Source organism: Vombatus ursinus, unplaced genomic scaffold (assembly GCF_900497805.2).
Source record: "Vombatus ursinus unplaced genomic scaffold, bare-nosed wombat genome assembly UNPS02014773.1, whole genome shotgun sequence".
In the NCBI taxonomy this organism is placed as follows: Eukaryota; Metazoa; Chordata; class Mammalia; order Diprotodontia; family Vombatidae; genus Vombatus; species Vombatus ursinus.
In genome coordinates this window covers 26564729-26592589 of record NW_020954551.1, presented here as the reverse complement: position 1 = coordinate 26592589, position 27861 = coordinate 26564729, and the positions used below count along the sequence as shown (strand labels likewise).

At 39.1% G+C, this 27861-nt stretch overlaps 1 protein-coding gene across 2 annotated transcripts; it reads right to left on the bottom strand.

Annotated features, from left to right (window-relative positions):
• Positions 1 to 5817: 5817 nt before the first annotated feature.
• Positions 5818 to 27657, bottom strand: TRNT1 (tRNA nucleotidyl transferase 1). Of its 2 annotated transcripts, none has more exons than XM_027864130.1 (8): positions 27604 to 27657; positions 25429 to 25576; positions 23030 to 23223; positions 20483 to 20621; positions 17564 to 17690; positions 9647 to 9840; positions 7243 to 7496; positions 5818 to 6356 (listed from the first exon to the last, which is right to left on the bottom strand). In XM_027864130.1, the coding sequence occupies exons 2-8, from the start codon at positions 25574 to 25576 to the stop codon at positions 6108 to 6110; spliced, it is 1305 nt and encodes a 434-aa protein (XP_027719931.1). In that variant the 5' UTR covers positions 27604 to 27657; the 3' UTR covers positions 5818 to 6107. The 2 variants fall into 2 exon arrangements, with proteins under 2 accessions (XP_027719931.1, XP_027719932.1); XM_027864131.1 differs by lacking the exon at positions 27604 to 27657 and adding an exon at positions 26432 to 26570.
• Between the last annotated feature and the right edge of the window lie 204 nt (positions 27658 to 27861).

Here is a 27861-nt window from a genome sequence, read left to right as displayed (position 1 = left end):
CAGGTGAATCAGATGCTCATTAATTATATTTCATTAAATTTAATTATATTTTACTTATTAAATTTAATTATATTTCACAATAGAAGCTAAAGAAAATGGATTCAGGTGTTCGGATGGCTAAAGAGGAACCATGCCTAGGTGTCCAGTGTTAGCCCTTTATTTTTCCTAGTCTGCCTCCTATTTCAGTCTTCCTCGTGTTATGACTACAATCATACAAACCTGATCCTGTGTTAAACTTTGTTTTTGAGGGGGCTAGGCAATGGAGTTAAATGACTTACCCAGGGTCACACAGCTAGTAAGTGTCAAGTGTCTGAGGCTAGATTTGAACTCGGGTCCTCCTGGCTCCAGGGCTGGTGCTCTATCTGCTGCACCACCTACCTGCCCCTTGGGTTAGACTTAGAATAGCATTGCAGGTTTCATAGTTATCTGAAGTAATTGAGAATCTTTGGACCCATACACAAGTCACAGAGTCACTAAGAAATTAATGTGCTTTGCACTGTCAGTGTTATTTAGCAAAGAATAGTGGTAAACATATCAACTGTCACCTTTTTACATTCTAAATATTGAGTTTTCCTTTGAGAGCCAACCAGCCTCCAGGTCTATAGATGTGACAGTTGTGTGTAGCGGAATTTTCAGTAGTTACAACCCTTAGATTTTAGCTTTTTGAGATTAGGGGACTGGAAAATAACACACACTCATAAATAAACTCCTACTGGTTGGCATACTACATCCTTGAATGGTAATTTAGAGTTTATTTCTTGGATTTATGCTTTACTCAGCCTCATTCTAACACCCCATTTTTAACCAAAATCACAGAGATTATTTTGTATGTAAATGAGGAAGTTAAGATTCTACAGTGGAATTTATGCATTGTGCAAAAAATGGCTGTTTTTAAAAAAATCACTTTTAAAATTAATGTTCCTGGAAAACGTAATTTAAAAGGCCATTTTCAATTAATCTTTACCTCTGGTGGCCTTTTTTTTAAGTCCACAAACCCTAATGAAACATTTTGTAGGGACAAGTCATTTTTTCCCACATACATGTGTATGTGTTCTATATATTGTTATACTTGTATAATTTTACCATTTGGGAGAGAGATCTCTCTAAAATATTTTTGATACCCCAGAAAGGCAGTATGACATAGTACAGTGGTCTTCAAATTTTTTGATCACACTATTACAGTAAAAAATAATTGAGCGTACCTGAAATGTTTATTTACAAATTACAAACTCGTACTCTACTAAATTATGTACATTATAAAACTTACACAGAAAAGGATGAGGTAGAAATGAAATCTCTGATACCAGAGCCAGTAGGGAACCACCAAGGTTGAATAAGGAAATGACAAGATCAGATAATTTGGGGGGGAAAAAATCACTGGGGCAGCTGTGTAGACAACAGTTTGGTGAGTGTAGAGGCTTGAGGTAGAAATACCAAAGACAAGATTGTTGCAGTGGTCCAGCCAAGAGGGTCTGAATTAAGATGGTGGTGGTGGTAGAGGAAAGAGATGTGGAAGATAATGAAGTAGCTAAATGACAGGATTTGTTAACTGATTATTTAGGGTGACAGAATGAACCAAGGCTAAGACTGTGAACTTGTGCGATATAGAAAGATGTTGATATGCTCAAGAAAAATAGGGAAGGTCAGAAAAAGGGTAAGTTTTGGAGGGAAGGTAAGTTTTCTCAAGTTTAAAATGCCCTGGAGCTCAGAGCGTGTGTATGTGTGCATGTGTGTGCGTGCACCCATGTGTTGTGTATGGGTGGGGGTGGGGAGGGCAGCCAGAGAGAGAGAGAGAGTAAATCTGAAATCTGAGTTATCTGCATTGGGGCGAAACCATGAGAGCTGATGAAGTCACCCAATAACAAATAACAGAGGTCCAAGGACAGAATCTTGAGGTACACCCAGTGGTAGAGGGCATCATGGATGATGAGCCAGCAAAGGAGAGTGAGTGGTCAGCACCATGACAAACCAGGGAGAAAAGCATTCTGGAGGAAAGGGTAGTATCAAATGCTGCAGAGACTAAGAAGGATGAAAATGGAGAAAAGATCATCAGATTAACTGAAGATAGCAGCTTCAGCTGAGCTTGGCATCAAGGCTAATGAGGTTGAGAACCTGGAAAATTGTAAGGTTGGTAGAGCCCTACTCAGAAATAAGAAGTTCAGAAGAGGGGCGTGTTCTTTGGGGAAAGATGATGTATCCATGCCTATTCATCCTGTATTATTCACTCCCACTAGAAAATGAAGAAGGGGTAAGGGGCAGAGAGCTTACTACCCACTGCCAAAGTATGCAGAGCTCATCACTGCAGTGATGGGGATCAGGTTATGGGGAATCTGGGAAAAGGGGTAAAAGTTTGCAATCATGATTTCTACAGTGGCTGGGTCATGTTAAGTTATATACTTCTCACTCTGCGGGACTTGCACCCCACTAAACAAACCCACCCTTAGCTATAGGGAGGTGTGGGGGGCCAAATGGACACAAGCTGGCCCCTCCATTCCCCATTGGTTATTCCCATTGCTTAAGGGCAAAGCCACTCCTTTCATGGGGTTATCCTATACATCCTCCAGGGCCTCTAACTCCTATTTTAAAGACTACTGGAATAACAGACAGGGAAGTGGACCTGAAAGTTGAACAAAGATTCCAACCCTTCCTCAACTTAGTAGCTAGGGGACTTTAGGCAAGTCATGATTTCTCTGAGCCTGTTTTCTCATCTCTAAAATGAGGATAAAAAGCAGCTACACATTTTGTAAGACCCTGAGAAGCAAATGAGATAATATACATAAAGTACTTTGTAAACCTTAGAGTACCACATAAAGAAGCTATTTTTTTTTTCTTTTGGTGAGGCAATTTGGGTTAAGTGAGTGACTTGCCCAGAGTCACACAGCTAGTGAGTGTTATGTGTCTGAGGCTGTATTTGAACTCGGGTCCTGACTCCAGGGCCAGTGCTCTATCCACTGCCCCTAAAGATGCTATTATTACACGAAACAACAATATTTGACTTTCTGGATGACAGCATCACCATTATGAATAAGCTATGATTTTGTGCTGTCACAGTGATTAGGTACTTAGTTATTGATTCAGTTAACTCTCATTAATACTTCATATTTTCCCTGCCCTCCCTCCCAAGTCTTCAATCTGCAACCTAAGGTGAAACCAGAGTTGGCAAGTCTCATTCAACACCCTCCCCCACCCCCTCTCCAAAAGCAGCTGAAAACAGAACTATGAGAGTCAGAAGAGAACTCGGTAGTCCACCCAAAGATGATCCCTGGCATTTTTTTTACTTGTAGTTTATGGCCAAAATTGTTACCAATACCAAAATCCATCTGTTTTTGAGAATAAGCTATTCAAAGATGAATCTCGGCAATTTTTAAATCATGAAAAGAGTCCCTGTACTTATTACCCAAAACATATTCATGAGATATAAAGCACTCCAGATGGGCAAAGGACTAAGTATCATTTGCCTCTACTTTGCATTTCTTGGGGCTCTATTAAGCCACAGGAAGGTAACAGTCACAGAATAAATGCAAAAACCATCCTATTTCCTTTAGGCTTGAATTATAAGACAAACAAAATTAGTTTAACACTGAAGCATACCACTTGGTATGCCCAAAGTAGGACTCTTTGGGGCCTTGATGGGGGAAAAAAAAACAGAAACAAAACAGCCACCTACAGTTGCTAGCATACTGAGATGGAGAGAAAATGTTCTTGGTTCTAACAGACACCTCAATTTTTTCTTCTCAAGGTACTTAATGATATTACTTAAATTAATTTAAAATTCCAGTCAAAATGCCCAATAATCAATTGACTGTCATTCTGGCAGTTCTAATGCTGCCACCTAATGCTCACAAATAACTACTGTCTGGAAGACTAAATGCTTTTTTTATTTAGCTATCAAAATAAAATAGCTTTTATGAACCATTTCTAAATGAAGACACCTTCCATAAACTTCTAGATTCTCAAGTTGAAAGCATAACTACCCTTTGAAAGTGTCAACACTGAGATGTGTCCTCATTCAGGCCGACCTTCGACTCACACAGCCACACAAAGGAGTTATAAACCCAAAGATGTCTGTTAGTGCTCATTATTTGGGACTTAGATCCATGAAATGAAAGGAGCTCACAAAAGAGCCACATTCCAAATCAATCATTGCTGCATTTTACAAAACACATCAGGTGTTTACTATCGGAAGAGTCTTCGAAGAGGGTAGCAATTAGGAGTGAGTGAAAGAAATCAAATGGAAAATGGATTTTAAAAAAATTAACTGGGCTAAAAAAATTTTTCAAACAGCAAAAAAAAAAAAAGGTCAAAATCAGGAAAGTGGCTGAGATAAATAAGAGTTTTGTGCAGGGGAAACATTTACTTACTCATCTTTCTAAAGCTATCAAGGTCATCAGCAAATCATCTTTTATTTATAGTTTTATAAAAAGCTGCATCTTGTTTTCTCTACAAGAACCAGCAAAATCTTATTGATTTTGGACAAAACAGACTTTCCAAAATCTATAAACATGGCCTTAGAGACATGTCCTTGCAATCAGAGGATCACAGATTGAGCTACAAGTCATCAAATCCAACATCAACATTTTACTGATGAGGAAACTAAGGCTGAGAGGTGACTTGCCTAAGATTAAACTGATAGTGTCCGAAGAGGAATTGGAACCCAGGTCTTGACTGGAAGCCTAGCTCAATGCCCACTATATCAAGCTGCCTCTAAATATGTTTGTCTTTGACCCATGATCATAAAACTATAGATGTACAGCCCGAGGGCTTTAGACGCCGTCTCATCCAAACCCTTTATTTGGCAAATGAAACTGAGGGCCAGGGAGAGATCATAAGACTTGCTAAGGTCACACAAGTTAAGGTATTCTTTCCCACTGCATCACTGCCTCCCACTCGAACTGTGGCTGTGTGCTTCAGTTATCTTTTATCCAAACATTCTTATTTAAATTGTCTTACTCCAAATAACAACTCTAATTTTTACATTTTCACCATCATAGGCTCGTGATTCCTACCACTTCCTTCCAACCTCATAAAAAAATGTAATGAATGGAATGTCCCTCCAAATACATGTATGTTCACTCCCTAATCCTATCCCCCAATTTAACAGAAGCCATGCCTTGTCTACATGTGCAGCCAGTATAAGCACTGGGATATCAAGTCAGTTAAAACATGAACCAACATGCTGTGCATTTGAGGGAACCAACTGGGCCCCCTATACATTGGGTGTAGAGGCAGCTGGTGGCTTAATGGATAGAGTGCTGGGCCTGAAGCGAGGAAGACCTGAATTCAAATCCAGACACGTCCCAGCTGCGTGACCATGGGCAAGTCACTTAACTTCCAATTGCCTGACAAAAAGATCCACTGGAGAAGGAAATGGCAAAACACTGCCGTACCTTTCAAGAAAACCCTATGGACAGGTGTGGTCCATGGGGTCCCGAAGAATCAGACATGACTGAATAACAAAATGCACTGGGTGTATGCGTACACAGTGCATGCACTCACTGGTACACTTAGTGCCAGTAAAAAGATAAGAAAAAGCCTACTATAAAGAGAATGTCCACTGAACTGAAATGTGATGTTTCCAATCACTTTGTTCCAAGTTTTATTTTGAAATTACATGGACATTCATCCTCATGCATACCTGGTTACTCTAAAAAGTAGCCATCTAGCTCAAATGTAAACAGTGAAATCTTTATTTCAGCCAGTCATCTGCTCTGTTTCAAAATCCTAGAAACATGAAGTTAGAGAAGTCCAGCAGTCTGATTTGGACTGTACAGCATACGGTAGGAATTCTACAGGAATAAATCAAACACCACAAATAAGTCTATGTTAATAAGTTTGTATTTACCATTAAAATGTGAAACAAATGGTGGTCTAGGCACTTCTGTTCAATGACTGGAACAGTCCCATTAAGTAAGTTTGAGATTTGTGCATCAAACTTAAAATATAAAAACTTCAAAGTTTTCATAAGTCCCCCAAATGGGCTTTTCTTCTAATGGCTTTTTATCAAGAGTGTTGCTTCTTAGCCCCATTCATTTCATGTCAAAGGTTTCTTGCGATGGCAAGCCTGAAAGGACCTTAGAGATTATCCAGGTAGAGCCCTCCAATCATTTTCAGGCCTTCTTTATGGAACTTAGAAGTTCCTCCTTGTCCATCTGGTAGCCACTCTTCTTCCACTGTTCTCGCAACTGCTGTAATATTAACCCAATTTCTTTTCCAGAAGAAATACCAACTTTTCTTACATCATGGCCGCTGACAGGAAAAGGAGGGATAGACCACTGTTGCATTTCATTGAGAAGACCCACCTCTCCTTGGTATTTGAGCAGTTCACAAATCCGAGTAAGTATATCAGGTTCCCTAGACTAAATCCAAAACAAAGAAAATTAATTTACACATAGAGCAAAATAAGTACATTTTACTAAGCGCATTCACTGAATGAATCATATAATTCCAGCACTGGAAAATACCACCTAATCCAACTTCCACTCCTCCTATTTACAGATGAAGAAACCAAGGAGCAGGAAGGTTAGATGATGTATCTGAGGTATAAAGCTAGATAATGACCAGGGTGGAATTGAAATTTGGGTCTTCTGACTGTCAACCAAGCATTTTCCCATTACACTGCAAGTATTTGCTGGATGTGAGAATCTTCTGACTAATGGGACAAATAAGGAGGACACAGTGCTATGGGCAAATGTACTGGATTTGGACTCAGGACCTGGGTTTGAATCCTGGCTCTGCCACTGACAACACCTGGGAAACTTCCCCTCTTTGAGACCTTGACTTCCTTACTGGTGAAATGAAGAGGCCAAATTAGATGATCTTCAAGGCTCCTTCTAGCTCTAAATCTGTGACACTGAGATTGCTAGGCTCACCCTCACATTCACAAAACATCTGTTTCTGCAGTCACAGATGTTGAAGATGGATTAAACAAGAGCAGTCCAATCTCCACTCTTTACAGATGAGAAAACTCCAGCCCAGTGAGCTCAAGCCATTTGCTATAGGGCTCCCAGTTCAATGGTGGACTCAGAATCCAGCCCTCTCCACTACCCCCATTTCTGGGGTTTTATTGTATGCTGATCATCATTGCTTTGACAAATTGTGTCTGAAGTAAATAAAGCCAGTAAGAAAAGAGGGCCCCAAGTTTAATCTTAGTCACTTTTTAGAAAACCCTAAGTGGCAATAAAACCTGGATTTCAAGAAGAGTTCTCACTAAGACAACCAACCACATCAGTATCACATACTTACATCTAAAACAAAATCTTGATATGGTTTCAGTGGTTCTGAACTATCAACAGCTTTAGTTAAATCCTTCCTATATTTCACTATAAACAAGCCAAGATTTTTTTCTTCTTTTGCAATCTTCAATCTCAAATCAAGGTTTTTAACATCATCCTGTACTTTCAATAATGAGGCCAAAAGAGTCATTGGCTTAGGAGAAAGAGTTTCAACATTTTTGCTGACTTTGTTAAATTCCTCTAAACTCCCAGCAGCAGGTAAACCTGTAGGGGGGAAAACAATTGTGTTTTAAAGACATAGATTAAATGAACAAAAACATTTATTTCCTTGTCAAAGTATTATACTAAAAAAAGGTTGCAAAAAGATAAAATAATTTCCTCTACAGAAATGCTGTGCCAGGTCAGACAGTCTGCATGGTAAAGGATTCTCTCTAACAGTGGCACCAAGAAAAGGAGGGGAGAGTATTATCCTTTCTGTTATGATAATCTAAAAAAAGTTAGGGGATACAGCCTAAATATTCCAATTTTCCATAAAAATTCGTAATGTACTGGAGAAAGAATTACAGAAAAAAAGGCAGCCTGAACTGCTTTCAAGAAATTGCAAAGCTCCTTCAATTACACCAAAGTACTCCCAGAAACAAAGGCCCATTTCTTAATAGTAATATTCTGTCAGTGTTATTTTGAGACCTTAAAGAGTAATCACTGAAGACCTGAAAAAGAATTTTCAAATAGAGGGCAATGGAGAGGCCTAGAGGGGGTGTGAGTAGGCTGCAACATCGGACAGATGAGGATGTCGCCAAGTAAACAGGATAGTCACATGGTGAGGTCAAGGAATTCTGGGCAGACAGCCTGAGTGCCCCACTTGAATCCTCAAAAGGTCAGGAGAAAATGAGGAAGGCGTCATGGAGCCTGGTTTTGCCTTCATGAGAAGACATGGTCCACAGAATGGACAGGCACGGATGGCTTGTGATCTTTACTGACAGTGGGAACGTCCAAACTGGCAAGTCACGTGACAGTCCATTAGGTCTGTTACCAGTTAATTGTCTAAACTGTTTTTTGAAGCATGTCTTTTGTTCTGTCTATTCCCCAAGTGCACACCACATAGAAATTACACAAAAGAGTGTGTATAATAGTATGACTTGCACCCATCTTTCTGAAATGTATGTTTTTCAAACTTCTACGAGCGTCACTAAATCCACAGTCTACTAGGATATGCTTAACATGAATTCACTCTGGCCATATTCTAATGTAGCACCTCAAGCCTGCATCTTTCCAAACCGAAAGTCCTAATTTTTCAGTCTGACTGGAGACTTTCCTTCATTCGATTCCCCTGATTTCAGATGCTCACATCGGGAAGATGCCTACCACTTTCTTGAGGTACATCTCCTTTAAATGAATACAGTGATGCAGAAAGAAAACAACAGAAGTTTTATGCAAGGATGCCACAATATTCTGTACTTTATTTCCAATAACCTTACTGATGACACCTAACATGTTAATTTTCTGGCTGCAGGAGAATGTGCTGACATCTTTTAGAAATAGCCCATAATGACTTCTACATATCTTCCTTGGGTCAAAAAGGATAGCAGAATCCATTACTTACCCATGTTCATTATTTTCCTCTACATACATTACCATTTGCCCACATGAAAGCTCACCTGATACCCTTACCCTCATTTCTGTAGCCTCATGAGATCTTCTGCAGTTTAATTCCCATCACAAAAACTTAGCGCCAGATCTAGATCACTGTGCTCTCTTCCTGCCCCATATTACAGAAACGGTGGGATCAATTCTAACAGTTCACATCTACTAAGTACCCAACGGATCCCTAACCCATTGTTTCCTGTCTCGATTTCTTTTCCTATCTTGACAAACTGTTCCCCTCCCACAATTTTTTCATGACTTTTTTCTTTCAATAAATATTCTTGGTATGGAATGTTCTTGGAGGCCTATTTGAAAATCTAATTTCAATTACTCCATTTTACTCAAGTGTCTATTTCTTCCAGAATAATCAATCCTCAGAATCACAGGATTTAGGTTTGACATGACCTAGAGATCTAATAATTATTACAACAGACATTTATACAACTTCATGGTTTGTAAAGCACTTGACAAATTAAATTATTTCATTTGTTGTTCACAACAACCCCACAGGATTCTATAGATATTATTCGCATTTTACAGATGAGGAAACAGAGGTTCAGAATGGTTGTGACTTATTTATGCACATATGGAGAGCAAGTGTCAGAGACAGGGTATTTATTAAATACAGGTCTCTCCTAACTTCAAATCCAATACTCTTTCTGCTACAGCACATTGCCTCTAATGAACTGAGTCAGACATGACTTTTCCTTAGATTTTTAATTTAAGTTACAAAACACAAAAGGATCATGTAATTCACAAACAGTACTCACCAATGTAATGAGCCACATCAAGATCATACATAAGATGAACCAAATGATTTGCATGGTTACCAACAAGAATTTTTTTCAGTTCCACCCAAATCCTCTCTCCAGAAATTCCAGCCAAACCTTTTGCATTTTCTTTAATTGCTTCCAAAGTCTTTGAATCATGAGAACCAGATCTATCTGCTATTCTTCCATAAAACCTACAAAACAAAGTTCCCACATGTAGTCAAGGTTACCACAAACCACATGCATAATGAATTGTATTTTTAAATGTGTACTGACACTATTACTTTTATGTTGAATTAAGTGGCGGCAAAGAAAACCTCAGTATCCATAGTAATAAAATGTGTCTACTCAAATGCATACGCTTTGGTTACATCCTCAAGTAGATACCTGGTTTAAACTACTCTTTTGAATCACTGTGAATTCATGCAGCCTATTCTCAGGAAAAAAAAAATTGGGCAAGAAGTTGGAAGTAGGGTACTAGGATGGAAAAATTAAATAACAAATCAGCATGGCTTCATAATTTGGTTTGACGTTCTTGAGATCAGACACACTGGTTTTTAAACAGAAGGATAAGACACCTTACAAAGCCCAATGTAAAATAATTTAATTCAATTTTATTTTTAGCTCTGAATCCTCTCCCTCCCACCTACCATCCTTCCTATGAGAAAACAAGAAATACGAAACCCATTACAAACATGTAGATTTAAGCAAAACAAATTCCCACACTAGTCATGTCCAAAAATACAAAAACACATCCCTCAATCTGCACTCTCTTCACCATCTCTCTATCTTGAGGTGAGTAGCATGCTTCCTGATTCTTCTGAAACAGTGGCTGGTCATTGCGCTGATCAGAGTTTTAAAGTCTTTCAATGTTATTTGATTTTACGATATTGTTATTATTGTATAAATTGTTCTCCTGGTTCTGTTCATTTTGCATCAGTTCATCTAAGTCTTTCCAGGTTTCTCTAAAACCATCCCCTTCCTATTTTTCTTATGCCATCATCTTCACACCATAATTTGTTCAGCTTTCCCCAACTGATGGGCATCACCTCATTTCCCAATTTTTTTTGCTACAACAAAACAGTTTTGTACATATGGATCTTTCTCCTCTCTCTGATCTCTTTGGTGTATAGACCTATATTGATGTCACTGGGTCAAAGGGTAAGCTCAGTTTAATAGCTTTCTGGGCATAGTTCAAATTACTTTGCAGAAAGGCTAGACCAGTTCACAGCTCAATCAACAATGCATTAATGAACCTCAAACATAAATGGTTTTTAAAATAATTGGTTTCTAACGTTCAATCACATCACTGCTCTCTTCCATCACTATGAATAATCAAGTTATTAGTCATATTTCACGTACAATCTCATGACTTAAGAGTAAATCCAAATGGATAGAAAATTGGGACTCAATATTAAATTGTAAAAAATTATAATCATGAAATTTATTTTTTTAATCTAAGAAACGTTCTCCTAGCTCTAACATTTTTAAACTAAAAGATTTAAAAGAATGGAAAACAAGAAGTTTCAGAAGGAATCACAAACAAGCAGGACAGCTTTGAAAGTGATATGGTAAGTTTATTATGTATTTGAAAAGCAATCACTACTCAAAAAATAGAGGTTTGCAGCTTCACATATAAGGTTCTTCTGTTCTACAATGTATATGAAAATACTTGTCTTATTAATTTATTCAGTTCAGGAAAAAAAATAAATGAAAAAAGTTCAAGGAACTGAACGGATTATATGGTTAAGGCTGCAAAGGGAGGAACAGGAAGTGAGAGCAGAAATAATGTCCTAAGGATGAAATAAACTCAAGTAGCAATTGAAAAAAAAAAAAAGAAAGAGAGAGAGAGGTAAACAAGGAGTCTCAGTCCACCATGGGACACAAACACTAAGATTATTTTTGCCTATAAGATTTCCTCTGGAGATGTCAAACTTGAATAGACGGGGTGGTTAGTAAACCAAACATAAGGACCCCTGCTGGCCACAGACTGACTTAGAAAACCACATATTAACATTATCTATGGGGTTTTTTGGTACTTTTATTTTGTTAAATATTTCCCAATTATTTTACTTTGGTTCAGGCCACATTGGTGAGTGTTGTTGTGGGCCATGTGTTTGATACCTCTGATCTAGAACACTGGTAAGCAACCTTTTCAAACCAGAACCAAACTAAATTTAGATTCGAAACAAGTGGTTAAACAAGTAAAATAACCCATCTGTTAAAATAAAAACGCACAACTTAGTATTATAGCTAACTGGCACATTAATAAAAGGAAGCCTGTGGTAACAGACTTTATTCAAAAAAATAAACCTTTGATGAGATTTTTATTATGTAATCTTTTTGCATATTTCTTTGAAGTTTGACATTATAACTAGTTAAATTTAGCTACATGCATAAATTCAAGCTGTTTTCCACAACTTTCAAATGCAAACTGCCTTTTGATGTGATTCAAATAGAGGGAACCCTGCTCATACATGTAAATAGGGTCAAACATTGAAAGACCAAGCCTAGATTCTGAATAATACTGTAAATGAAAGGAAGTTATTTCCAAGTTGGTAAAATTTTTTGTGCTGGGATTTATGAGATCATTTAAAGTTTTGCCAGTTCTGCACACTGTTGAACAAGGCATATTAAAGAAGAATTCATTCAGCTTGATGTATCTTTGCACCCAGATAGATAATTCCTTGAAAACACATTATTTCTCATTCCAAACAGCTGATTGAGATGCCTGGCATGACTATCAAATCCAGTTTTTCAACAGATACTTCATGTGGATGATTCATAAACTTGAAAAGAACACTTTGTGAAAGTCCACAAAATGAAATTCAGATGCCATCAGCAGCTAAGACAGAAATTCAATGTGCTGTAGCAAATCAAAGATGCTATTTGGATTCTCTCACAATCACATTTTGGAATACTCAAAATCTTTCAAAATGCCAGTCTCTAGCCATCTTAATGTTTGTGATGAAGGTAGTCAATTCTGACTAAAATCCAAGCAGTCTGCCTCAGTCTATAATGTTTTTGCTTTCTCTTACAACTTGAGCTATGATTAACTTTAAATGACAAAGGATATATTACCGACTCATTTAAATGATCCATAATATAAAGGATACTTGAACTAGTTACAGTCTAAAGAGCTCAAAGCATTTAACATTTCAGAAGCTGTCAATCTCAGATCCAATTAATGCAGATACAAAAGAAGGAAAATGCTAGCATCTGATAAGCAGCACACTGGTATATAACTGTGATTAAAGACAAGACTTAATTGGCAATCTGAACAACTGGACCCATTATCTCTGAGTTTGGTTCCAAAAGAATGCTCATGAGTACCTCCAAATGAAAAATTAAAGTTCAATCAAAGTCCAAAGGAGAGCAGTTCAGTTTTGAGAAAAGTATAGGCAATCCTCTGAATTGATCTACTATGTTTTCTTTACCCGCTCCACCCCAGCCCCAAGAAATCTAAATGAAGTTTTAAAAACTAATCTTATTTTTAGAGATGCCTTTTGTTCTTACATTACATTCACCTTCAACTATAATACTCTGAACACCAACCCTGCAAGCTAGCCTCAGAAAAAAAGATAAAAGGTCAGTAAAACTAACCAAACATTGGTCAAACCCATCTGATAGCGTATGCAGCATTTAACTTCCACATAGTTCTCCATTCTCGTTCAAGAGAGTGCAAGAGATGCACTACACATTTCTTACTCAGATCTTTGTTTTTATTAGAGTTTTTCAGATGTCTATGTCCCTAAGAAAATTTTCCATTTGTTGCCTCAAAAATAATTTGTGTACAATGCTTCCACAAATATTATCATCCAAGAACAAATTACTGGTGGGATATCAAAGTCTGGGCCAAAGCACACCAAAAATAAGCTGTTCAACTCAATTTTTTCATGTGCTCCTTTTCAACCCACAGCTGTCATGACTGGGGTTTTAGGTTCAGTTTTATTTTCCAAGGTGTGACCTAAATTTTCTGTAAGAATTTTTCCTTGTTTGATGAACTTCACAACAGTCCATGACTGGTTCCTTACACTATGTGCCCTTTGGCGAAAGGTTTCCACCTCTCAGAAGGCTGTGTGACCCCACAAAATGTATGTTAAGCTTCCATGTTTTTTGACAGTTCAAGCAGTTTCATCCAATGTTCATTTTCCACAGCAGCCCTCCACAGGCCTTTCTGGTGCAGTTCCATTCAAGTATTCTGTTGCAAATGTAGCATATTTTGTCCTGAAATGCTGCTCTCCATTTAATTTAGAGATGAATGAGAAGGATGAGGGCCAGAGAATAATAATAATTTGGAAAATGTCACAGGTTTACACTACAAAGGGGAAACAAAGCATGAGGCTTTGGGCCCATTCACAAAAGTAGGCATACAAGAGTATTTACTTGAAATTTTTCAGGACATATTTCTTTTCTTCAATTTTTGCTGGTAAGGCTAATACCATCACACAGTAGATTGGAAACATTTCTCAACCAAACAAAAATAAAAGTTTGATAATGCAAGTAGGTAGAACAATTAATTGAATCAACATCAAACTTGAGATCTGAAGAAACATCTTAGCTCATTCAGTTCAATTACTTCTTAACATAGAAATCTTTCCCCAACTGATCATTCTGCTTTTAACTGAATACCTCCAGGGACATAAAACTCTGTATGGCAGAAAGTAACAATATTTTTTTTTAAACAGTTTATTAACTAAAATCAAACTTCCCTAAATTTCCAAATACTTGCCCTAGTCCTGCTATCTTAAAAACCAAAATCCTTCTTCAAAATTCCATAGTAATTTTTCAAGCCTTTTCTTCTTTAGCCTGCATCCACATCTTATGCCCTTCATCTCTAGCTCCCAAGAGATTATGTCAAGGTTCTTTCATCTTCCTTGCCATACTCCAACTCGACATTGGCCCTCTCAAAATGTGGGGCCTAGACTTGGACATGATACTCCAACTGTGGTCTAACCAAGAGAGCACAGTAGAATCATCCCCAGTTTTTTTCTTTCCTAGATATTATGCTGCACTCTAAGATTACATTGGCCTTTTTAAAAAGCAACCACATCACAGTGATGACTCATATCAAAAAAGCATCCAACTAAAATTCCTATGTCTTTTCTACACGAATGTCTACCTAGCTACAACGCTGCTCTCCTATATTTGTCTTGGTCAATGTTTATTTTTGAAGTGAGGTGCACAAATTTGCAATTATACCTGAATAGTTTCATCTTATCATATTCACCTCATCATTTTATTCAGATTTTTTTTTGGCTCTAACAGGTTATTGCTTAATTGCTCACTTCCCATCACCTGCAAATGTGATAAGCATGCCATCTAGGCATTCAGCCAAGTCCCTGACAAAAAAATAGAGCACAGAAGGGTTGAGCTGTGGCACTTAACTCAAGACATCACCTCCACATCAACACAGTCTCAATATCCTTTGGCTTTCGTTCCTCATGTAAGTACATTATTCTCTAACCAGAGGTTGAAAGGATCATAGATTTAGAGTTGTAAAGAACTTTAGAGATCATTTAGTCCAACTTCAATGAAAAAATGAAGCAGAGACTCTTCAGTGAATTTCCCAAAGTCACATAGGGCAGTAAGTCAATGCCAGCCTTCGAATCCACATCCTGACTGAATCCAGGGCTCTTTCCACTATACCACATTTTCCTACCTTATTCAAAAAGGCTATCATGAGAGATTTTGTCAAATCTGTAGAGACCATTTATAGCTCTCACATCATTTACCAGTCTAGATCACATCAATCTTTCAAGGAATTGTGTGAGTATGGGCCTTCTGTCTACCAAAAAAGATCACAGCCCCCTCTAGAATTTAGTTATGTGGTAGTTGAGAGATTTGAGCCTTTCAGGTTCAGCAGCTTGTGGCCAACCTAGCTAATCCTAGCTAATGGGCCTCTATGAACTTAACTCGGTGGGTCCTTTGACAGTATACCATCACTAGGACACTAGCACTTGAAGCTTTTCAGTTCCATAGCATCCAGCAAAATTTACACTCCTCTTGAGAATCCCAGGTTTTCTCCATGCCCTGATGACACAATGGTAGAAAACTTTAGTTGAGGAACAGCTGAACACCTGTTCAAGTAGGAAAGAGGTAAGTCTAGTAGGGCCTTATGGCACTGAAATTGCCATAATTTCCAAGACATATCTTCTTCTCCCCTTTTAAAAATCAAGATCTCTGTCTATCTTCCGCTTCCTATGATTACTCAGCTGTGGCAGGGGAGCAATCATATTTGCAAGTTTTCACTGCCACGGTCTCTAAGTTGTCTTCCTTGTAGCATCTGACAACATCGCTGAAAATATCACCTTTTTAATGTTGTGCTGGTCTCTGTTGCATGTCTATGAAATCTGGACAACATACCAGTGCCATGGCAAGAGCATGAGAGCAATGTCCGTTTTCCAGAACCCAGACAAGCATGCCAGCATGAAATTGACGTATAATCCTCAGTACTTCTCAGGCAACCAAATTTGACAATTTTCCACAAGCCCTCACAACTGACAGTTATCAAGGACCTTGGTCACATCATCGAATGTTTGTGTACAGACCTCTGTTCTACTCTTGGCATTCCTCCTGGAGCTATCAGGCAGCAAACACCATATTGACTGTTCCTCAGCCCTTTCTGAAACCACACTGGCTCTCAGGCAGATGACCATCTTTCAGCTGATGGATCAGTCTATTAAGGAGGGCCTTCAATGAGGACAAACATGGCATCAAGGTCAGCTGCCACAGTGATGGTAAATTATTTAACTTGAAAAGGCTATAAGCCAAGCCTAAAATGGAGGGAGAGGTGGTACGTGATTTCTTTATTCACAGATGATTGTGTTGTCAATGCAGCCTCTAAAGCTAAGATGCAACAAAGTTTGGATCGATTCTCTGATGCATATGTTAATTTTGGCCTAACAATTAACTTGAAGAAAACACAGGCTCTCCAACAGCCAGCACCAGACCATCTATACATGGAATCACTGGTTACAACAAATGGGGAAATTTTGAATGCTGTGAATAAGTTCACTCACCTTGGCAGTATACTTTCCAGGGATATACACATAGATGATGAGGTTGATGCACACATTGCCAGAGCTAGCTCAGTGTTTGGGAGGCTCCAAAGGAACATATGGGAGAGAAGAGTATTAGGCTGCCTACCAAACTGAAGGTCTACAGAGCTGCTGTGCTGGCTTCTGTTGTATGCCTACGAAACCTGGACAATATACCAGTGCCATGGCAAAAAAACTGAACTGCTTCCATTTGAATTGTCTTAGGAAGATTCTGAAGATCACCTGGCAGGATAAGATACCAGACAGTGAGGTCCTTTCTCTAGCTAACCTGCCAAGCATTCAATGCCTACTTCAGAGAGTGAAATTCTGATGGGCTGGCCACATTGTTCAAATCCCCAAAGTACGTTTGCCTAAAAGACTATTTTATGAAGAACTTACACAAGGCAAGTGCTCATATGGAGGTCAGAAGAAGCAATACAAAAACACTCTAAAGGTCTCTCTGTAGAACTCTGTAATCGACTGTGTGACATGGGAGACACTGGCACAGGACAGCCCACCATGGCGTACCCACATCAAAGAAGGTGCCGTGCTCTCTAAGTGAAGCAAAATTGCAGTAGCTCAAAAGAAATGTGAGATGCACAAATTTAGGGCATCTCCATTCCAAATGTTTCTGTGGACTATTTGTGCCCGACCTGTGGTAGATGATTCTGAGCTCGTATTGTTCTGATCAGCCAGTTAGACACACTGTGCCTTGGCTCCAAACACAGTGATGTCATTTTGGTCCTCTTCAAGAATGAAGGCCAACAACCAACAACCATCCAATCAGCTTAGTGTACAGATAAAGCAAACATTCCTAGAAGAGTGCTCAGATAGTAATTTGACCAAATACACAACTACTTAATCACATTTATTTTACCTGAAATATCTCAAAATTCGAAGATAATCCTCTTGAATTCTCTCTTTAGGGTTTCCAACAAATCTAACTTTCTTATTTTTCAAATCTTCATAGCCATTAAAGTAGTCATAGAGGGTACCATCAAAACCTATTGTGATAAGAGATTTTTCTTAGGATTTTTAACAACACGACACACTAATATTTAATTGACTTACATCATACAATTGTATGAATTCAAAGTAGTAATTTGATCGGGGACTTTTTACCCAGAAAAGAAAGAACTAGTTAGTATAACACCATTTGCCCCCTACCATAGAAGGAACAAGATGAGTAACACATCACCTCTTATGTGATGCTATGGTACCATGGAAAAGTCATTGGTATCACTGTAATGAAGCTACTGTTTTAAAGTCTGGTTAAGTTGTTTAATGTATTCCAAGTTTAAGTTGTTTAGTGTATTTTTTAAAATAATATTTTATTTTCCCAATTGCACATAAAAACAATTTTTAACCTTTTTTTAAGTTTTGAGTTCCAAATTCTATCCCTCCCTAAGACAATAAGTAGTCTGATATAGGTTATATATGTACAATCACATAACACTTAATGTATGGTATTAAGCTGTTTAATGTATGTGAGCGTTCAATGTACTCCAAGACAATATTCTGCTAAGTTTGAGTTCAGCTTTAAGCTTACAAAACTTAAGTTTCCTATCTAACCCTGTGCATGATGGTTATTAAGGAATCATTCAACGTAGATGATGACTATGATAGGCTCTAACTTCAAAGGGCAAAGAGATGGAGTTAAGTAAGGGAGAAAATGACTCCCTTTCTTCAGTAGACAAACATGCCTAAACCAAAAGCTATCTTTTAATAAAGTTTTGAATTAATTTTAAGAAATTCAAATTGATTCGTTTCCCTCAAATCTAGTCAAAAAGGTACAATTACAAAAAGGTACAAATTAATAAGTGAAAAATATGCAGAATTATGACTAAGTGTAGTTCTTTAAATCTTGCTGTACATCAACTTCTTAAAATGCAGTAATTAGTAATACTAGCTATGATTATTATCATCTACCTTAATGCAGAATTTGATTTTTTTAAAAAGGATATCACAGAAAATCACACTAATTTTTAAAGTTAATTATACTTAATGAGAACTCAGGTTATTGGGTAATGAGGCCTTAGTAAAGCATTACAACTGCCTACCTGACGGCAGCTTAGTAGAAATGTTGAAAAGTAGCTAGGAAAAATAAAATTATCCTTACCTATGTCAAAATCAATAAAAAGAGATCTAAGTTTCAGTACAACCTTTGTTACTTCCTAGCCATATGATATCAAGTAAGTCATTTAACTTGACTGAGTCTCAGTTTCTTCATCTATAAAAAAGGGCTGATTTGCTTTTAATTTTTTTTTTTCCTTTTTTCAGAGGTGGTAATTAGGAGAATGTCCTGAGTGCCAGGAAGAAAAGTGGCTTCTTTGGAGCTACTGACTTTTATTGTTTTTACTGTTAGACTGAGAATTCCCAGTCTCTCTCCAAGGTGGTTTCTCCTCTCTTACTGTTCTTACCTGGACCTAGTTAGACTTCTTCTGTAGGATTCATCTTTATTAGGTACCATTCTATTTTGTAATGTTATAACAGCATCAGCCGACGGTATAAAAACAAAAGACAAATTTCTACTCTGTAAATCCTGATAATTACTTTAATTCTCACAGGACTGTTGTGAAGAAAATGCTTCATATCAAAGTGCTCAAGGTGGCATGGTGTGGCAGCAAGGGCCCTGGGAGCTATCAAAGGATACCGGAACAAAGCCCAACTGTTCTCCCTACAGTTTGCAAAACTATGGGCTAATAACCAGGGTTCGTGGACTTCAGTTTTTTCATCTTTAAAACAGACTGAGGGGCACCTAGGTGGCGCAGTGGATAGAGCACCAGCCCTGAAGTCAGGAGTACCCGAGTTCAAATCCAGCCTCACACCAAACACTTGACACTTACTAGCTGTGTGACCCTGGGCAAGTCACTTAACCCCAATTGCCTAAAAACAAACAAACAAAAAAAACCAGACTGAATGAAATCTATGCTTCTTTCTTGCTCTAGATGTCCTATTACAAAATAACTGTCAGAACAACACTACTATGTGCCTTAGAATGGAAGCAGGAGAACTCAAGGGCAGCAGCACCACCAGCTGCTGTGTCCACAATCTACTCTACACTTTACTCCGTGAAGCTCATTTTACTTAAGTGATGCTTAGGACTGAATGTTTAGCTCTACCTTTACAGACAAAGCTGAAGGCACAAGTCTAGGGGGCCCACTTAAACTTTAAAATAAAGTTTAAAAATATGCTCCAAAGTACCTGCTAAGGTAGATGTCTACACAAAAACTTCTACCTTTATTGTTTCTATCTAATAAGAAACTTAAGCTTCTCAGTGACCTATTCTATATGTTTTTCTTTACTTAGAAAGTTACAACAGAATAAGAGACTCGGTTGCCTTAGGGCACAGTGACCAGAGAGCCATCTGAATCATTACGACCTGGTTTCAGACCCTACCTCTCTGACACATACTGGCCTAATAATAACCTTGGGCAACTTAACTTCTCAGCGTCCCCCCAGACAACCCTGTAAGACTGGGAATTATCGAGACAGTGCTGGAGCACACTGATAAAGGGAGCTTCCTAGACCCCGGTTTATGTCCCTATAGCAGCATTACTAATAACTACTGACATAATGATTAATTCTAAGCTAGAAGTCCAGATCAGAGGCTTTCTTACTGTGATCCTTGGGTATTCTGTCTCCACTTATCTATGTACATGCTATCTCACCTGACAGACTAGAAACTCCTGGAGAGCAGAGACATGTTTGAATTTTTGTTGTCAGTGCCTGGCACATAGCAGGCACACTGCCTAACTTAAAGTTGTGCTACAATCTGTTGAGTCTCACGAATTACCTAAAAACATGGAGTTGATGGTGAGATCTCTCCGCTCAGCGTCTTTCTGCCAATCAGTCGTGAATTCCACTTCTGCATGCCTTCCATCTGTAATGACATCAATCCTTAGTGTCGTGATTTCAAAATTTTCTTCATGAAGCTGCAACAAATATGAATACAAACAGAAAGCTGAATGTAAAAATACAAAACAAAACAAACAGCTTTTAAATGAAGCGGTAACTTTATTCGTACAGCCTTCTTATACCTTCCTCTTTGTCGTCTCTAGTCCAATTGGCCTTCTTGGTGTTCCTCAACACACCCTTCCACCTGCTATCTTCATGCTTTTGCATGGCTGTCCCCTAGGTCTGGAAGGCACTCCCTCATCTTCCCCTCTCAAAATCTCCCTAGTTTCCTTCAAAGCTCAGCTCAAATGCCACCCTCTATAAGGTTTTCCTCATTTCCCCAACTGTTATTTCCTCCCTCTTCAAATAATTGTCGTTCAGTCGTGTCTGATTCTGTGACCCTGTAGACCCTAGCATGCCAATACAGCCCGTGGGTTTTTCTTGGCAAGGATAAGAGTGGTTTGCCATTTCCTTTTTAGAGATTAAGGCAAAGAGAGATTAAATGACTTGCCCACGGTCACAGAGCTAGTGTCTGAAGCTGGATTTAGACTCAGGTCTTCCTGACAAGGTCCAGTGTTCCATCCACTAAGCCACCTAACTGCTTTAATTACCTTTTATTTTATATAATTTATGTACATATATATGTATGTGTTAGTGTATCTCATCTATGTATATGTTATCCCCTGAGAGAATGTAAACTCCTTGAGAGCAGGGGCTATTTATATTTTTGCTTATGTATCCCTGGTACTTACTCAGTACAGCTTCAGGGACAGCGTAGGCTCTTTTAAGAAGTACTTGTTAGTTGTCAGATCTAGGAGCCCTGAGAATCTGATGCATGCCTAGTTTCTTTATAAACAAACTCTCCTGCATAGATTACAAATTTTAAAATACAAAACTAACCCCTGCCCTCTCAATCAAATAATATATTACTTCTTTTTTTAAAATTATTTTTAGTTTTCAACATTCACTGTTTTAAGATTCTGAGTTCTAAATTTTTTCCCTCTCCCCAAGACAGCATGCAGTCTGATAAAGGCTATATATGTACCATCATATTAAACACAGTGTATTACTTATTTTGATGTAAACAATGAACCTGACACAGAATGGATTTATAAAGACTCTGAAACTCACCCATGATTCCTTACCCATGAAGCTTTCTCTGATGCCCCATCTAGTTACTACCTACCTCTTCCCCTTGGGACTCACTAATCATTTTATTTTACAACTCCTCGGGCCCATCACTATAATTCGAAGGCAATCCATGGCACCTATTCATTTATCTTATCCCATTCAAATTTATTAAATACAAAGGGCAGAGAACACTGGTTCAATCTGGATCACACATATCTTCATCCATCCAAATACTTACAAATTAGCAGAGTATTTTAAAGACTAATCAAGTCCAACTTCAAGATGGATGGGCATTTCCTAAATGGCCCATTCACTGGCAGCAATGCTGTTTCAATACTTGAAGAACTCACAGGATTTTGTGGGTGTGAGTACTGTCTCCACCTCCACAGACTACAACCCCTCCTGTATTGGAGGCCTTTTTCTGAGATTTTTATGGCTGAAGAAATTTATTACCAAGTGCTCAACTTACTTACTGGTGAAGTGCCTAGGTTAGTTCTCAGATGACAGAGATTGCCAGGCTTGTACCTGAAGCCTTTCCAGCTTGCTAAAAGCCCTTCACACCAAAATGAGACACCAAAGTGGGACTTACACAGGAGTTTGTGCAAAGCTGAACATAAAATCCCAATTCTAGGCAATAAAAAAAAAATCTCATCCTACTTCTTTTTTTTTCCCCCCCAAGGCAATGGGGTAAAGTGACTTGCCCAGCATCACACAGCTAGTAAATGTCAAGTGTCTGAGGCCAGATTTCAATTCAGGTCTTCCTGAATCCAGGACCAGTGCTCTATCCATGGTGCTAACTAGCTGCCCTTCACATCCTACTTCTACAGGACATTCATTATAGCCAAAAATTTTCCAACGATGACTGAAAGTCTGTTAGTATTTCCTCCCTCTAATTTCTATACAAACATAACCAAATATCATTAACTGTTTCCCTGAAAACACTATAAATGAAACAATGGTACAAATTAGTTCTCATTGTAATGTTACAAATGAGCAATACAATCCCAGGCTGAGGCAGGAGAGACTGTGAGACAATGAGGCTCAATATAAAATGTCTGTTCAACTGAACTGAAGCTGCCCAGCTCAAGTGGGGCTAAACTGGTCCAAACAAAGAACAGACAACATCCATCATGCAAGGGTTCTGAGACTTAAAAGACAAAAGGTGGGTAATACTGTTCAATTCTATCAGTCAGGAAAACCTGGAGGGGGGGTGAGGAGGGGAAGGAATTTCTTGTACAAAGTTTTTCCTGTTTTGAAAACAAAGGAATTATGTCACAGCTGTCAATCACAAAGAACTAGCCAAATCTTCACTCACTCTGGCGGTAATAGTTCCATGTTTTTCTCCTTTGTTATTGATCAGACGAATCCCAGCAGCCTGGAACATCTCTTTCATTTGAACTGGAGTGGCAGTGGTAGCAAAGTCCACATCTTGCGGTTTTGTTCCATTTAATAAATCTCGCACAGCTCCTCCTGCTATTCTTAATTCATATTTTTCTTTATTGAATAACTCTGGAACAAAAACAAAACTTATTTATTTTCCTCTTAAGTAACAGGGTTATAATGAAGTTATGGAGGAAAGTAATTTAAAAATAAAAAGTCTTAAGTTTCCAAATATATATTAATAAGAATATTATTATTAGTAATAAAAAAAGCACCAGGAAGCAGCACAGATAAAAACCAATTATATTTTCAATTAAATAAATTATTTCTTATTATTTTCCAAGTTTAAAAATACTTTACTGTTGTCATGTAACCTTTTTTTTTTGGAGGAGGGGCAATTTTTTCATAAACAGGTTGCAATGGGCCATTAACTATCCTATCTATGTTTTCCTTTTAAATATTAATCCATATTGAGGGATCCCTCCATAAATATTACTTATTATAAATTTCAGGAGTAAAGGACAACCATTCAGAAACATGTTCATTAATGACTTTTTAAAAAGTCTAGAGGAAGTCATTTAAGCAAGTACACTTAACTATTCATCTGGGAGTGAAATGATAACCCACTAGGTTTTTCTTTTATTAAAAAAAAAAAGCAGCAGCTTTCTCTACAAGTATAAAAAACAATCTCCTTCCTTATAAGTTGAGAAACTCAATTTATGTTTTAGAATTAAAAAAACAAGTAAGCTGACCTTGTCAGTCGATGTATACACAGGATTAGTAAGATAATTATAAATGCTAAAACCAATTTCTCATGCTGAACTGGCTAAAATAACTAGGCAGGTGATGTTAAAGGTTACATATCAAGTTAATTACAGCAGAAAGAAGTAGACCTAGATCTCAAGATATCCCATTCAGAGATCTGATTTGGTCATGCATGATTTATTTCAAATAAAAATGACAATGTGAACGTAAGGAAACTCTAATTATTAGAGTGCAAGGTCCTTTACGGGTAGGTGCTATTTTTCATTTTGTCTTCAAAAAAGAGAAAAAATAGAGAAGGAAGAGAAGTGTTACAGTTTCATGGTGTGTTGTGGCAGCACCATCTCAAAGAATTTGGAGTCAGACCACCTCTAATCCAAGTATAGGCATTTATTAAGAACTGACACCCCTCAGAAGTGAGCTAGGTTCCAAGAAGAACCAGCTGCTTCAGAGAAAGCAAAATGGATTTTTACAGGGTACAGATGCAATTACACAACAGAAATTATGAATATTAAAAAGGCAGGAGGGGTCTGTTAAAGGATTAGATAATGGGGAAGAGGTCCCTTCTATGGTTCGGTAGTCAAACATTCTGGTTGTACTGTTTTCTGATTGGCAAGCTATTGTGGTCCTGTCTAGTCAAGATGGATAGTTAGGTATTGTGGTCCTGTCTTGGGCTAAATGGATGATGTGATTGTGGCTGGGTACAAGAACACACGTGTTCAAATACATGGAATGGATCTGGAGGCAGTGGGCAGCTGAGGGCAGTGGCCGTATTGAAGCCTGTGCTGTAGAGCATACACAATGGTGAGAAGCACTGAGATAATGCCATACAAGATCAGGTACAGGAAATGGGGATATTCAGCCTGGAGAAAATCAAGTAGGGTGTGAGGGAAGGGAAGACTATCTTCAAGCATCTGAAAGGTGGTCCCAGGAAAAAGAGATTTGATTTTTACTACTTGGTGTCAGAGGGCAGAACTAACAGTGATATACTGAAGTGGCATAGTAAATAAATGCTGGATTTGGAGCCAGATTTTTTATTTGAATCATGGCTCTGACACTAATATTTAACCTTAGATAAGACACTGAGACTCTCTCTGGACCAGTTTCCTCATCTGTAAAATAAGGGCTGGACTATATGACCTCCAAAGTCCTTTCACCTACAAATCTATGTATGATCCTAAGGAGGTAGAATGTGGCATATTTTGGCCAGAAGGAAAAACTTCCTAAGAAATGAAGTCATCCAGAAGTGAAACAAAATGCTTCAGGAAACAGTGAGTTTCAGTGTGCTACCAAGGCAGCCAAGGGCATAGCTCAAACCTCATCTGCCCACAGGAATCCAAATAATTCTCCACAACGATCCTATCCATATGGGCATAAACTGGACCAACACACTAAGGAAGCTGGCTCCACAGACAATTTATACTCATGCCAGTGGGTCATCTGTGATTTTATATTTTCCTTGATCATATCAAATTATTAAAAGTTGGCTAGGACACTAGAAATCTTCATTAAATTCCATGTTCCTTAATTCAAAGGAACCAAACCTAAAAAGGGAAATCCTGATCTCTTTACCTGTCAGGTTCTTTAGTCCTTCTGTAAAAAGGGACTGAAATTCTGGTGACTCTACTTTCATTGTGAATAGATACTTCTTCAAAAGGGAGATTCTACTCCAACTGCAAGAGAGTAGTGTTCTATGCCCCAAGAACAGATTCCTCAGCATCTAAAGAAAAGAAATGCCAATGACACTCAGTGAGAAAAACTATGAAGAGATACTAAACAAATGATGAGTTAGATTCACAAGGTTTTTACCCAGATGTACACAACTGTTGAATTATTTAACTATGAAGGAAATGGAGAAAAGAAATTAAGCTTTTCTTCTACCAATAGAAACTGATCATCCTTTCCAGATTTGGGGCAGGGCAGTGGATAGAATGCTGGGAATAAGACTCATCTCTGAGTTCAAATCTGGCCCCAGATACTTATTAGCTGTGTGACCCTGGACAAGTCACTTAACCTTTTTTGCCTTGGTTTCCTCATCTGTAAAATGAGCTAGAGGAAAAAATGGCAAATCACTCTATTATCTTTGTCAAGAATACCCTAAATTGGGTCACAAAGAATTGGACACAACTGAAAAATGATTGAACGACAGATTTGGGGCACTGATAATTTTAAAACAAAAAAAATGTTCATTTCCTGGGCTCCACATTTTCTCACTAATTGCCCACTTTCACAATTTGACTAAGCTAATTTATAGGTGCTGGGCTACAAACAAGATCATCTTTTAAGTTCCGCTTTTCTTTTTCTGATATTTTTCTCCCCATTCTACTTTGTTCACTCCTCTGTATTACAAACCCACTCACCCTGCCCCTTTCTAAAGACTTTCTTTCCCCTCCTTTCGTGAACTTTGTATCTCCCACTTTGAGCCTCTTCAGTGCCAGAGAAAAACACATTCCCTTGTGGCCCTAGGGGCAAGTGGCCACAAAAGAACCAAGTTAGTTCCTCAGAAAGCAATGTTTCTCAATGCTTAGTCATGTTTCTTTTACCAAGCATGACTGTTGGGAGAAATGGGACTTGCCTGTTTCTTTATTACTTTCTTGTGGAGGCGGCAGCATGTGAGGTAGATCCAGACTGGATCTGGAGTCAGAGGGCAGAGGTTCCAATACTAGCTCTGACACTTCCTACCTGTGTGACCTCGGTGGAGTCACAACCTCTGCAGCCTCAGTTTCTGTAACATGAGGAAGATGGATTAGACGACCTCTACGGTCTCTTCCAGCTCTAGATATATAATCCTACGATCATTTAGCCATGCCTAAAGAGGCAGGGAGGCTTAATGGATACTGAGGCAGTGCCTCGGGGGGACCTAAGTGCAAGCCCTTCCTCGGACACGCAGTGACTCTGCAACCCTGAACAATTAGTCACCTATACACTCAATGCCTTCTGTGGACAATAAACTGCAAAGCAGATACCACTGAGCATTAACAGAGAAAGTTCTCCATACCAGGGAAACCAGACCGGTTCCCTATCATCCCTAAAAACAATACTGACAACAGAAGGGGAACGACCATCCCCAGAATGGATCCCTCTAATAATGTCGGCTAGCACTTAGCTTTTGGAGATAGTGCTTTACAAATATCACTTCGTTTGATTGATCCAACTACCCTGGGAGGTAGGTGTTATTATTGTGCCCACTTTACACAAGGGGAAACCAAGGCAGGCAGAGATTAGATGACCTGCCCAGGGTCACATAGATATACCCCGAATCTCTCTACGGAGAGGTCTCCAGCATGGGGAATGCGCCCATGATACCGGCACAACAGAGAAGGGAGCGATGATCAATAACTACGGCAGCCGGCTTGGATCAACTCTCAGCACTCCTTGGACGGATGCGCATGCGCACAAAGCAAGTTCCGCTACAGCTTCACCTCGCGGACCCCTAGTGTCCAGGGTCGGGTTTACTCCAAAGTCCCCTCAGAAATCACCTCCCTGCTCCCCCACCTCATCCCCCCTCCCGCTACCCTCGAGGGGCCAAGAGCCCCGGCCTGGCCAATGTCTGCTCCCGACCTCCCCGCCCCCCTCCCCCCCACCCCGTGAGGGAGCAACGGCCCCTAGGACCAGCGGCCTTCCAGGGTCTCCCCAGCTCCTCCCAGGCTGCCGGCTTTCCCAGCTGTCTGGGCCCAGGTGCGTGGGACCCGGCGTCCGTGGCGCCTGCGGCCACTCAACCACAGCACGTGCGTCCCCTCAGCTTACCTGGACGTCAGCAGCCAGGCTCCGCAGCCCGCCGACAGACTCACTTCCGGGAGCAGGACGTCGACGTCTGCGGACGCAGCCGCGGCGTCGTCGTCCCTGGCAACAGCCTTGGCGGCCCCACGTGGTGAGTCGGCCTCATGTGGTGAGACAGCCGCGATCCCCGTGCTCGTCCTGCTAGTCCTGCGGCTCAGGCTTTGGGGCTTTCTGCCGGTCTCCGGGGACTTGGCCTTTAACCGAGGGAGGCTGTGCGTGGAGTGG